Source organism: Panthera onca, chromosome F1 (genome assembly GCF_046562875.1).
Source record: "Panthera onca isolate mPanOnc1 chromosome F1, mPanOnc1 haplotype 2, whole genome shotgun sequence".
Lineage (NCBI taxonomy): Eukaryota > Metazoa > Chordata > Mammalia > Carnivora > Felidae > Panthera > Panthera onca.
The window spans coordinates 42,063,194-42,077,703 of NC_138355.1; the positions used below are offsets into that span (position 1 = coordinate 42,063,194).

Sequence of the window (14,510 nt, forward strand, 5' to 3'; positions counted from 1 at the left end):
TGTCAGTGCAGAGCCTGCTTTGGATCTTTAAAAAAATTAAAAGGCTAATTAGTTAACTAAACAATATTTTGCTAAAAATTTCAGAAGAACCTCATGAAGGGCACACCTATGTCCTACTCTACCTTCCTGAAGGCTGGCGAGATCTTGTTTAGTCCTTTCATTATAACACAACCTAATGGCAGATCTGTTTTCAAGTATGCCATGTTTAAAGCATTGGAGTACAACTCAGTACATGGGCAGAATATTGCGAGTGGCATAGGCTTGCACCAAACGTGATCCTGTATGCATCGTGACAAGGGCTCAGTTGCTAGTAATGGAAGGAGGGACAGACACTAACATTTACTAACAATCCACTACATGCCAGGACCTACTCCTACATTTTTCTCATTTACTGCTCAGGTAGGCTATGAGGAGGGGTAATACTTTTCTTGCTGCAAATGAGGAAATGGGTAAGAAGATAGCAAGCAACTTGTCTAAGGTCATACAGTTACTAAATAGCCTTGTTGGGATTCATACTCTAAATGAATGAAAAATGTGTCAAACTCCAAAGCTCATGCTCTTTCCACTACAGCACATGGGGATAAATCTATTCCAGACAACCAACTGCAAAGAGGCAGAGCAATGTCAAAAAAAAAAAAAAAAAAAAAAAAAATCCAAGTAGTTGTCCTAATATTTAGTATTTCCTAATTGTTTGATTTGAGATACCAGTATAAATATTATCACAGTTACAAATAAAACTATTAGGTAACTAGTATAACTATTATCAAGGCAGAGCTATTATAGTAATTTTGAGTCAGAAATAAAGTAAATGAAGAAAACCAATAGACTAAAAATACGTTAGGCCAAGAGATAATTCTGAAGCCAACAAGATTTATTAAAGGCATTCTCTTTATAACATTCTTATCAGTGCACATGATTCTATAGCAAATATATGTTTCATCATTCATTCAAATACTGCATAACAATTTACTTGAAAGTATAAATATATATATATACATACGCAAAATTTTACAACACTAACAGATTTCTGACCAATGAACTTATGAGTTTAGAAAGCAGAGGGTAAAGATAAAGTACCAAACATTAAGATGAAAACTACTGTACTGATACTTTAGAAAATTCTTCAAAGAAGTACAACCTTCAAGAAAAGTTCTTTAATGTACATCTAAGCGATAAACTTTATAAAACTTGATCGCAAAAGTGCTACTTGGCAGAGCATTGACTATTAAAAGTATGTTTAGAACTTCAGAAAGAATGCAAGCTCAAATGCCAAACATAGAAGGAAAAAAAAAAAAGAAAATGAAAGCAAAATTTCCTACTCTGCACCATTTGAAAGCACCTGGCAACACAGCACGTGGTGTATTAACATTGTTCTGGCTACGATAACCGGTATTTATTTACAGTCTCTCCCTAACAAAGAAATGATCAAATTTACTTATGGTATTAACATCTGATTTTCACTAGTCGTGTCAAATGTGCAAGTGGTACCTGCAAGTGAAAAGGACAAATGCAAGAATCAAGTTATTTACAAGAATTATTCTCAAGGAACTACTCGTTATCATCTAAGCAGAACCATTAGGTATCTTCCCAAATTACACATATGTGTGTGGTCAAAAACCTCAAGTCAGTTCCTTAATGAAAGATCCCAAAAGTAGAATATTCTCTTTATTACTTGATTGCAAATCAAAAGTGTTTTAAGCTGTGAGATATAATAAAGATCTTTCATCTTTACCAAATCATGTACAAACTCTTTCATTATGTATTTAACAAAACAAGCATTATCAAGAAAAGGTCCAGCCTCTGATTTCCTAACCCCATTCAGTAAGTGTGATTCTGTCAATATTTAATAGGTTTTTAAATTATATTCATACAGCCCTCATTATGGAACAGAGATAACATAGTGAATTATTATGCCAGCAAGTCATATTAATATATAATCATACTATATTTAGGTAGCTACTTATAATTTGGAAAGAAAAGGAAACCATGCCTTGAACACACTATTCAAAATGGCAACCAGTTAACCTTTCAAGAAAAGAGTTTTAGATTTAACAATGTAAGTTACGTTGCCCTAGTTAAACACATTGGCAACTTGACCACAAACCTCATCTTAGCTACTTGCAGAGGAGAGAAGGCACAGGCACAAAGGTAGCTGATTGTTCACATGTTTCCACTCATGAGAAAATAACTTATAATAACTATAGTAACCATTTACAAACAAGCTAAAGAACCAACCAGAAATAGTATATCAATATTAAAAACAAACACTTAAAAATTCAAGGCAATGAGAACGTGGAGAAGAGACCATTCACTTGTTTTCAAACTCCTAATTTCATTCTATTGCCACCATGTTCCAATACAGAAAATGTCTATTCAAAATTGTCTCAGAAACTTCTGAATGCACATTCTGAAATCAGGATTCCATGCTGCTTATGCTGTCCCTGCCCAGTGGAAGACCACCAACATACATGCACTTCTTTGAAACATTTATGCTGGTTTCCTGCTTTTTATATTCTATGTGAGGAAAATTGCCTGCCCAGTGTTCTCTCTCTTTGATGGATGGGCGTAAAGTGCCTACGTAGCAGAATTCATACCCACTGAATCCTACTGGGTGTGCTTTCCTCTGACGCCACTGCTGGGTATGAGCCATGGAGTTCATAGACACGCTTTGGTACACCTTTATTCCTCACGGAGTCAGTCCTGCTTGATTTAGATTGTTCTTCTTCTCCGGTATTCTGATTACAAGTTTCCCAGGGTTTCAACAAATTAGGACTCTCTTCAGATTCAAAACAGAAGAGGAGTGACTTGACTAGAGACTCTAGCCCCCTGTGGCTGCCCTGAGGCATTCTCTTCTCACAGCTGTCAAGAGAAGCAGAGCGAATGCTGAAGTCATCTTGAAAATCCTTGGTCAAGTTGCACAGACTTTCAACACAATTCTTGAGAAGATTTTTGTCACTGTGGCATCCTATGCAAGGAAAAGAAAAAGTTAATTAACCTTTTCATTTTTTATCATGTATTTATTACTGTTATATGACTGTAAATATCTTTTAGGTCAAAGTAACCCTATCAAGACAAATCTAAACTACTTAAGATTACTCAGTTTATCTGCTAACTAAGCACCTGGTTTTTTAGGATCTAATTATTTAGGTAATGTACTTATATATATTAAGTGGGAATGCAACCATTCAAGTTCCTATATTGGTAATTAATGTCAAGGAAGTAGCATTAATTAGACTTGGATTCATGAATTAAACTAGAAATTAAAAGAACAGATGTCTGAGAGTCTTTATACTATAAAATTTTGATTAATTACAAATTCCATCTGGAGCATATACCTCTCAGTGCAGAAATAATAATTTGAATAGTTTGCTCTAAGCAATGTTTTAACTTCAAGAATTTTGGAGCAAGATTAACCATCTTCTTCAAATCTTGGTATCCAGAATTTTCTTGTTGTAGTTCGCTTCTGAAACTTTTCTGTAAATAAAATTAATATTTTTAAAACCACACAATAGACTACATGACAGTAAAGCTTAGTCAATATGATTTTAATCACCAGAATCTTATGTTCAAGAAAGAGTTACTTTCCTCACGAATGCTTAATTCTGTTTCCACAAGCAAGACCAAATACAATATTAATAATTACTGTTTTCAAAAGAAATAAGAATTTTATTTTTTTAATTAAAAAAAGTTGGTTTTTAAATTTTTTATTTTTATTTTTATTTTTTTTGAGAGAGAGAGAGAGAAAGACAGAGACAGAGCATGAATGGGGGAGGGGCAGAGAGAGAAGGAAACAGAATCCAAAACAGGCTTCTGGGCTCTGAGCCGTCAGCACAGAGCCTGATGCAGGGTTGAACTCACAAACCAAGAGATCATGGCCTGAGCAGAAGTCAGACACCTAACCAACTGAGCCACCCAGGTATCCTCCACAAAAAAAGTTTTTTTTAAGTAAGCTCTACACCCAATGTAGGGCTTGAACTCGTGACACTGAGATCAAGTCACATGCCCTACAGAATGGGCCAGCCAGGTACCCCAAGAATTTTAAATTAATTTTAAATCAAAATCCAGTCATCCTATTACATGGGAATGAAATAAAACCTTAGTACCCTTTATTACCCAATATCATAAACGATAAATTTATTTAATTTTTTAGAGTTCAACTTAGTATCTCCTATTTATTTTTATTTAAGTAAAAATTTTTAGGACATAGATATTTCCCTCCTTTTTAACACATTGATTATATACTTAGTTTATATTTTTCTATCTACTTGTCATATGAAAATAAAATAATTTGTCTAATTCACCTATATTTTAAAATCTTTAAGCATATTATTAACCACATTTTTCTAACCTTTAATGTACTTTATTGTTTTTCTTTATTTTTTTAATTTTATTTTTTATTTTTTAAAATTTACATCCAAATTAGTTAGCATATAGTGCAACAATGATTTCAGGAGTAGATTCCTTAGTGCCCCTTACCCATTTAGACCACCCCCCCCCTCCCACTACCCCTCCAGTAACCCTCAGTTTGTTCTCCATATTTATGAGTCTCTTCTGTTTTGTCCCCTCCCTGTTTTTATATGATTTTTGTTTCCCTTCCCTTATGTTCATCTGTTTTGTCTCTAAAAGTCCTCATATGAGTGAAGTCATATGATTTTTGTCTTACTCTAATTTCATTTAGCATAATACCCTCTAGTTCCATCCATGTAGTTGCAAATGGCAAGATTTCATTCTTTTTGATTGCCGAGTAATACTCCATTGTATATATATACCACATCTTCTTTATCCGTTCATCCATCGATGGACATTTGGGCTCTTTCCACACTTTGGCTATTGTTGATAGTGCTGCTATAAACATGGGGGTGCATGTGTCCCTTCGAAACAGCACGCCTGTATCCCGTGGATAAATACCTAGTAGTGCAATTGCTGGGTCGAAGGGTAGTTCTAAATTTTTAGTTTTTTGAGGAACCTCCATACTGTTTTCCAGAGTGGCTGCACCAGCTTGCATTCCCATAAACAAAATTTTTTAAAGTTTATTTATTTTGAGAGAGAGAGAGAGAGAGAGAGAGAGAGAGAGAAGGATGGGGGGAGGGACAGAGAGGGAGGGAGAATGAGAATCCCAAGCAAGCTCTGTGCTATCAGCCTGGAGCCTGACAGGGGCTCACTAGGTCTCAGGAACCATGAGATCGTGACCTGAGCCAAAATCAAGAATTGGATGCTTAACCTGCTGAGCCACCCAGGCGCCCCTATTAAACACAATTTTTCAGCCAATGACTATCTCAGCAAAAGCTGACAGTTACTAAACTAAGAAATAGATAAAATACATCAATATTAATCAATTTCTATACAATATCTTATGTATTACTAAAACAAATAAGTTATGACATCCAAGAGGAAGTAGCTAGGGAGCTACTGTACGTGCTTCAACTAAACATGCACAAAGGAATTATCTGGCTAAGGATAAAAACAGAAATAGGGGCACCTGGGTGGCTCAGTTGGTTGAGCATCTGACTTCAGCTCAGGTCATGATCTCATGGTCTGTGAGCTCGAGCCCCGCGTCAGGCTCTGTGCTGAGGGCTCAGAGCCTGGAACCTGCTTCAGATTCTACGTCTCCCTCTCTCTCTGCCCCTCCCCTGCTCACACTCTGTCTCTCTCTCTCTCTCTCTCAAAAATAAATAAACATTAAAAAAAATTTTAAAAAACATAAATAAACATATCATATCTACACTTAAACCAAATGAAATGATAAAATACACCAAGGAAAAGTAAACACAAAAACAATTTAAAGCTTCTCTTACTGTTTTCCACTCAGCAAAGATGTTTTCAAGAGATCCAATCAATCCCATGGCATTAGCTTTCATCTGTTTGGTAACCTATAGAGAATGTTAACATATTTTATTATACAAATAATTATTTAGAAGTTTAGAAATCCTAGAATTCTATGGGACAAGACAGGGAAGAATTTTCGTCTATGAAGACAAAAGACTCGAGTTCTTTTATTGGGACTATAATTAAACAACTGGGGTACCTAAATCATGTGAGCAAAATTTCTTTCAAAATAAATTGCATATTGATTCTACATTAAATATAGATACCCTCTGAAGTTTGTTATAATAATAGCATTTTGCCTTATATTTAAATATTTATAGGAATGAAATTTCCAAGACTTCCCTTGGAAGAGTATAACTAATATAAAGCAAATATTATGCTCTAAGAACTACAAATACATTTCCCCAGTTTTATTAAAATATATTTGACAACTAACATTGGATTAGTTTAAGGTGTACAACATGATCCAGTATACTGCAAAACGACCACCATAGGGAGTTTAGTTAACATTCATTACCTCATATAGTTACAATCCTTTTTCTTGTGATGAGAACTTTTAAGATCTATTCTCTTAGCAACATTCAAATACCCAATATAGTAGTACTGTTAACTATAGTCACTGTGCTGCATTTTACATCCCCAGGACTTATAACTGGAAGTTGGTACTTTTGGACCACCTGCACCCATTTCCCCATCCCCACCCTCTGACTGGTAACCGCTAGTCTGTTCTCTGTTTCTATGATTTAAGCTTTATTTTTAGATTCCACATATAAATGAGATCATATAATACTTGTCTTCCTGTGTCCAAGTTATTTCACTTACATGTTTTATTATTTGCTTCTCCATTACAGCCCTATGCTGCATATGCAATTGTCCTCCTTTTACAAATAAGAAAACAGATCCCGCGCTCCTACGACTCAGAGCCAGGGCCGGAACCCCAGTGTAAATTCTAAGCCTTTGCTTTTGTGCTGCTCAATGCTGCCCCCTAAGGTGTCTTCTCGCTTAATTTCTGCCAGGGGATTCTATTTTAAGAATTTAATTGGCTTTACCCACACAGCTCTTCCCTACGTCTTAGATTTCCTGTATCTGGTTGAAAAAAAAATCTTTTTTCCCCTTGACTCCAGCTTTACAATTATAACTCCTATGCCTTATGTTTGAGCCTATTTTCTATTTCTTTAGATTCTTTGCTTTCCTGCCATAGGTTCTTGAGTTTTAACTTCTAAGAATACGATAAGCTAAAACCCCACCATGACTAAATAAATAGCTGTGGCATACCACAGAGAGAAAATGAGAGGAAGGGAGGTAGAGGTCTGCATGAAATGCAGATAATATGAATTTTATGCAAGATGGGCCTGACTCATTTGCTGTTTATTTCCTCAAAACAATAGCAAAGCTAACATCCACACCCTGCTTTGCTACTTGCTGTGCACATTCACATGCATTACTTCATCTCTGCTTTTCATTAACTTATTCTATAGCCTCTTGCACTTACTGCCAGCAGACATTCAATCTGCAAACAGTGATAGTGTTTTAGTGATAAATGTGCTGCTGAGCAAAACCAAGCTGAAGATGTCAGCAGTGGCCAGTAGGAGTCCACTTTCTTCAAAGTTGCATTATAGAACTGAAATCAGCCTCATGTCTCCTACAATATGATTAGACCCAGATATCTTGATCTAGTGACAAAATGAGCTCCTTTTGGATGAGTTTTTATTTTAAAAACAAAATAAAAGCACAAAGTGAGAGAGGCAAACATCCACAGAGAACAAGACCAAGCGAGCTGAGGAACCTGACTGGCCTGGCACATAATCCTCAGAACAATTTTACGAAGTACCTATGATCATCTTCACATTTTAAATGAACAAGTGGGGCTCAGGCAAGCAGCTCAAAGCTACACAGGAAGTGGGAGAGCAACTTAATGTTCAGGGTCTTTCTCCAGTTCTGAGACGGTTCGGACAGTGATTAACATATAAAGCCCTTTAGTCTGAGGAAAGGAATGGAGATCCCCTCTGGCTTATATGGAAAGTTTCCCCCAGAAAGATAAGCTAGACATACATTAATGAAAAAAAAAAAATTAACTTACTCTATGCCTTCCTGGAAACAACCAGCCAGAGGGGTGGAAGCTAACAGTCTTCCCCCGGATTTACTTCCCTAGGTAAATCAATATGTATGTAAATGATATCCCTCCTAAGGGGGATGATCTCAGGAACCAAAACCCCAGGGAGCTCCATCCCAGCTGACTGACTCCAGAAAAAGAAAGGGAATGGGCAGAGATGGTTTTAACAAGAAGTTGTTACAATGTGACTGCTGAACAGACGCGTCTCTGAAACTCACTGTGGTAAGATTTGAACTTACCTTCTGAATCCCCAATTCATTACTAGTAACTCTCAGTGAAGAAAGTTAGTGCCTGAACAATGGCTTACAAAACTTATTTAGTTAGCGTTCTGAGCTTCGGAGTCAGGTGGGTAGAATATAAAACCCTGGCTCGAGACTGGACAAGGTTCTCCAGCTCAGTGAAACACACAGGAAGATGAGTAATTCCTACCTTGCAAGTGGGGAGGTTCACCACTATTACACATAAAGCACCAGTCCTGTAATTGTCACTGAGAGATGATTTAATAAGTGACTTAATAAATTTAATAAATAATGTCACAACCTAGGACATAGGTATTATTACATAGGACACGTGAGGAAACAGAGTCAGAGCACTGACTTGATGAATGATTGCTGGAAAATAACAGAGACAGGTTTTAACCACAGTGCCACCTCTAAGACAGCATTGCTTTTATGCTTTCATGTTAGTTAGCTGGAGGAGGTGGGGAGGAAGCATATTTTAGGAAGTTACTCAAATCTGTGTTGGTTCTGTGTCTTAATATGAAATAACAGAGGTGAACGCCTCTGTCAAAATATTTAGTTTAAAATATTGGATCAATAAATGGTAGTTTCTATTCTTTTTTTTTAATGTTTATCTTTATTTTTGAGACAAAGACAGAGCATGAGCAGGGGAGAGGCAGAGAGAGAGGGAGACACCGAATCGGAAGCAGACTCCAGGCTCTGAGCTGTCAGCATGGAGCCCGACGCGGGGCTCCAACTCGTCAACTGAGAGATCATGACCTGAGCCCAAGTCGGACGCTCAACCGACTGAGCCACCCAGGTGCCCGGGTAGTTTCTATTCCTAAGTGGACAAGTAGAGACCTAACCAAAGAGCAAGAAGAAAAAGACAAGCAGAAAGTGAACACTAGGTGTCAGCGCCACACTCCATTCTGCTCTGGAGTGTATCCACAGGCTGAATTTTCATGGATAATAACTGACAAAATTATACAACAGAGGCTGCAGTAACTCAAGAGTAACTTGGGGAAAACATCACCATGACATAATGATAGCATCAGCCTTTTCAATAAAATAATTATTCAACACAAATTAAAATACATAAATCTATAAGAATCCAATTTATTGAACTAATTTCTAAAAAATTTTTTGGTGTTTATTCATTTTTTGAGGGACAGAGAGACAGAGTGCAAGTGGGGGAGGGGCAGAGAGAGAGGGAGACACAGAATCTGAAACAGGCTCCAGGCTCTGAGCTGTCAGCACAGAGCCCCACGCGGGGCTCGAACTCACGGACCGTGAGATCATGACCTGAGCTGAAGTCAAACACTTAACCAACTGAGCCACCCAGATGCCCCAGAACTAATTTTTTTAAATCACCTTTACAGACCATCTGGTACTATGTAGAATGTTCTTTCATTCCTCTTACCTCATTTTGGGTACACTGCCTTAAGAGTCCATGCTGAAGTTCTTTTGCTTTTTCTAGTCCAGAATCTAATAGAATCTTCACTCCTAAGCCTACACCATCACAAAGAGCATCCATGAAATCCTCCTAGAAAAAGTTTTTAAGTATTAACTGGAAAACTCAGGTTTTACATTTTTTTAAAAATTATCAAACAACTAATTTTATTTTCTGCTTATTGTAGGATTATAATAAGTTCCAAGTTTATTAAATTCAACTAAAGCTGGAATAAGATCTAACAGTCTATAAGAAAGGTAGCAAACCTGTAATTTAGCATTCCACATATAACGTGCTATAAACAATGTCTGTCATCTTAGACAGGACAATACATTCCTAGAACACAGTAACATTCTATTACTATGTTTTCAATGGCATGAAAACTTAAAGCAAGCAAACACAAATTTTCTAGAATTATAGAGTTCTTCATATGTTCATTGGCTAAGTAGGTGGCTATCATGAAAGCAAAGATCCAAAAAGTAAAATGAGGATTTCAGAATTATCCAGTACATTTAGCCAACTTAGATTGAAACCGTTTTAAATTATATTGCTAAACTATTAAAAGTATGAGCTATTTTCAAATAAAAACAACTTATCATGTTTAGTGATACTATTATCAGGAGTCTACTGTTCCCTCAGATGAAGTCTTTCAAAACTAATGTTACCAAATTACCTGAACACTGGTAGCCTTATTGCTACTGTTTTCCAGAAAATGTAGCTCGCTCCCTTTAAGAACTGCTAACTGTCCCACATACTTCACAGCTTGTTGTACAATTTGGACTATTTTGTTTTGAGCTTCTTTTACCATTGATGAGATATCTGAACAGCATCCCTATAAAATAAAAATGGACCATTACATAAGATACATGAGATTACACAGGGTGGTAAAGACAAGAAAAGCAATTTGAAGAAAACAAATTCTGCATTCATCGATATGGTGACTATGCTTCATAAAAATCTCAGAGCCAGAAAACATGCAACCCTATAGCTCCTAACGAGGATAAAATGACTAGGATATAGTCTCTACCCTCAAAGACCTTACACACTAATAGGAGACATAAGACAAGCATGCAGTTAACTAATATAAGAAAGAAGTGATAAGTGAAAGTCCCTCACCCCCCAAGAAGGAACAAAACCATGGCGCTTTTGCCTTTGAACTTTTCCTGTCCCGGGAGCCATCTGACAGATGGTGGGCAAAGATATTTTCTTTTATCAGGGGAGAAGGAAGAAGAAAGGGAAGGAAAAGGGGGAGAAGACCACCCTCCAAACAAAAGGCTTCTCCTGCACCAGAGTGCACATGACCAACGAGGAGGTGTTCCCCGAGCTTTTCTTTCTGTTACCTGCCAACTACAGTGATTCTCTTCAAAATACTTCTCTTGGCCTGCTTTCTGGGACATGCTTATAATACTGCTAAAAGGTAAGACTTCTCACACCATACTTAGCTAGTAAGTGTAGTCACTAAATTCAGTTGTGCCAACATAACGCAAGTGTCTCCTGAGCTCCGTCTAACTTCCCCTCCAGGTCACCTGTTCTCTCCATCCTCAATTCCTATAAAACATTTCCCATAGAGCTTGTAGGTCGCAACCCCTAAGTTCAGAGTGGTCTTTCCAGAGAATGAAAAGAAGGAAAGAAACTACCCACCAGTTGCTCTAACAGGTACCTTCTTATCACATCCATCCATCTGATCCTCATGGCAATCTTGCCAGACAGGCCTTATTTTTATTTTCCCGGTGACAAAATGGGAGACTCAAAAAGTGAAGCAGCTTGCCCAAGGACACAGAACTAATTCAGCATGGGTTCAAACACTGGTTTTCCAAATGCCAATAGTGGTTTTTTTGTTTTGTTTTGTTTTTTTCTGTTCCTGAACTGCCTCTCAAACCTAAGAGCCAACTAAGACTAAGTATATCTCAAACTCTCTTTTCCACCACAGACCACCCCTCTGCTAGCTTCCTCTTCCAGGCTCAAGCATAAGTCAGATCCTCAGGTTTTGGCTCCCCAGCTTTGCTCTCTGGCCAGCTTTCCCTTTCATCTTCATGGCCCTGTGCTCAGAGCATCTTCTTCACCTAATACTTCACCCACACCTGTTTGCAGTCCACCTGTCTGTCTTAGGGTCATTCTGTTTCCTCACCACTTATATCCCAAGTGATCCTTCATCCAGTGTGAATTTTTCATTACCTCAATAACAAGTATCCAAACAAGCAGCTATCGTATGATGAGTCCTTGTGAAAAAAGACCCACTGTCCCTCTAACTACCCAAAGCTTACTCTGCCCAATGAGGTATGCAGGCCTGTAAATATGATATATTAAAGGGCATAACAGGTGAAGTACAGGCCTAACAGAAAAACAAATAAGAGAAATGTCTAACCAAGTCACGGGGAGACCCAGAAAGACCTCCTAGGGAAGAATAATGGATAATTAAAAATAAACATTTGATTTCAATTTGACTAGATTACTCAACCAAATAAACATTTCCAAATCCTATCAATAAATAAATAGCCCACTCAGGAAGTATTTGATACAACTAACCTTCTACTACAATAGTAGAATGTAGAAAGTCTCTTGGTGGGCGCTATAACATAAGATTTGTTCAAATATTCTAGAACATTTTGTCAAGAAGCCAAGTTACCCATTTTAAAAAGTGGAACCTATCCCCTTTGGTATTTTCATAACTACTTCCCTCAGACAGTCAAGGAATTCTTAAGGAAGAGTTCACTGATATGGCAGATGACTAGGTATTAACCAGTATCAAATTCTCTACTTCTTCCATGGTAATAGAACTCTTGATTTTTCACTAGGTACACAGCTGTCCAGAATAAAAAATAATTTCCCAATTATACTTGTGGCTAGATGTGGTCATGTAATGAAGTCCTGGCCAAAGACTTATAAAGAGAAATGCCATATGGAAATTTCTAGAACCTACCCTTAAAAGAAGGCCCATTTGGCCTTTCCCTTCTTTGTCACTTCTTTCATCCTGCTGCACTGAATTCAGACAGAGCTCCACCACTAGGGTGTACCATGAAATAAAGGGCATGCATGAGGCTTGGCAGAGGGTACATTAGAAGGAGCTTAGCTCTCAAGGTGTGGAACAGAGCCACCATGCCTCCTTCCAGATTTTATGTGACAGCCAAGAAGCTTTTATCTTACTTCTTCTTCACAGCCATGCCTAATCTCACTTGATATAAGGTAAACAGGAAAAAAAAATTACTTTTCTTGACCATATACCAGTGGGCTTGTGACTCGACTCATTCAGCACAAGTTGATACCCAATATATAACCAAAGCAAGACTCCGCCTTTCTTCCCAATAGCCATTATTGAGGGCTAGCATAGTATAATATGTTACTGGTTATAAAACAGGAAAGACTACATATCCTGTGCCTCCATTTCTTCATTTATAAAATGGTGATTAAGAAAAGTACCTACTTCTAAAGTTGTTAAGAGAATTGAATGAGTTAATATTTGTCAATCACTGAGAATTCTCAGTGCCTGGCACAGAGGCAATAAATAATAAACAATCATAGAAAACCACACTTTCAGAATTGCAAAACAGAAATCACTTCTGAAAATCCTACAGATCTAATTTTAGGGAAGATGCAGACAGTAGAAGGTCAATAAATACTTGCTGAATAAATGACTTCTTCAAATGACAATCAGCAAATCAACTTACCTGCAAAAATAACTGTAAGTAGCCTCCTAGTTTTTTAACCTCTTGTCTCAGTTCATCTTCAAGTCTTGCTGTGCTGGTACAAGGTAGAATATCATCCAGCCAGTGTTTGATTAGAACCACAAGCTGCTCAAAAGCACATGTGACCTGGATAGTAAGTGACTGGGTTGCTCGATCAGAAGAGAACACTTCGAAAGAAGAAGGAAAATTATTGGAAGAAATAATCTCCAAATAAAAGATTATTCTAGTCTAGGGGCACCTGGGTGGCTCAGTCAATTGAGCATCCGACTTCGGACGCTTTGACTTAGGTCATGATCTCACAGCTCGGTGAGTTCGAGCCCCATGTCGGGCTCTATGCTGACAGCTCGGAGCCAGGAGCCTGCTTCGGATACTGTGTCTCCCTCTCTCTCTGCCCCTAACCCACTCTCATTCTGTCTCCATCTCTCTCAAAAATAAATAAACATTTAAAAGAAAAATTTATTAAAAAAAAAAAAAAGATTATTCTAGTCTAGGATTCAGGTTAGGGTTAAGGTTAGGATTTAAAATGTTTAAGAAACATTTTACCATAGTCAGAAAATGCATGCCAAATGTGGCAATCATTCAAAAGCAAATGTAATGTGCAGAAAATAGTCATTCATGTAAGTTAATAAAAGCAGTAAGGTTGCTTACAGTTATCTTGACTTTCTTCATCTTGTTCTTCATGAGCTTTGGAAATGGCAAATAGCCCATGATAAATTTTAAGAAAATTATTAATCAGGCTGTCTGCCAGGCTTTTTTCTTCATCATAACTCTGTCCAAGAAAATCTAACGATGACCCAATCAATTCTTTGCAAATTCCAGGAAGAAAAGATTCTGCTGAACTTGGGGAAATGGTGCTCGATTTCTCCAGTAAGCCTATATGGGCAGAAAATAGCCATGTTAAGCCTACTTTTCAGGCACAACACTTTCCAACAAATACATTAATGCAAGCATATTATGGACTCATTCGTCAGTAATTTCAAAGCAGGCTGTTCTTATTTCAATACACCCTTACTTCTATATGCCAAAGTGAAAACACAAGTCCATAAAGGAAGTCAATTAATCTTTCAATGGCATCAATCCATAGGTTAGTAGTTCAACAATATAAATAACAGACAATTCAAATAAACTAAATAACCACTGGTTCAATCTCCTTCTTTATTTACTTTTTGGGAACACCTAAGAAACAGTGAATTGGTGGAAACAATGGCAGTTACATGAAA

At 37.3% G+C, this 14,510-nt stretch overlaps 1 protein-coding gene across 1 annotated transcript in view; it reads right to left on the reverse strand.

Annotated features, from left to right (window-relative positions):
* Positions 1-873: 873 nt before the first annotated feature.
* The window catches only part of KIF14 (kinesin family member 14), a 55,934-nt gene continuing 42,297 nt past the window's right edge, over positions 874-14,510 (reverse strand). Inside the window, exons 24-30 of the mRNA XM_060644044.3 lie at positions 13,939-14,163; positions 13,273-13,457; positions 10,281-10,439; positions 9,578-9,700; positions 5,796-5,870; positions 3,336-3,474; positions 874-2,965 (exon numbers count right to left, since the gene is read on the reverse strand). Of these exons, the coding sequence (XP_060500027.3) occupies positions 2,589-2,965; positions 3,336-3,474; positions 5,796-5,870; positions 9,578-9,700; positions 10,281-10,439; positions 13,273-13,457; positions 13,939-14,163 (1,283 nt within the window). The 3' untranslated portion in view covers positions 874-2,588. The remainder of the gene's footprint in view (positions 2,966-3,335; positions 3,475-5,795; positions 5,871-9,577; positions 9,701-10,280; positions 10,440-13,272; positions 13,458-13,938; positions 14,164-14,510) is intronic.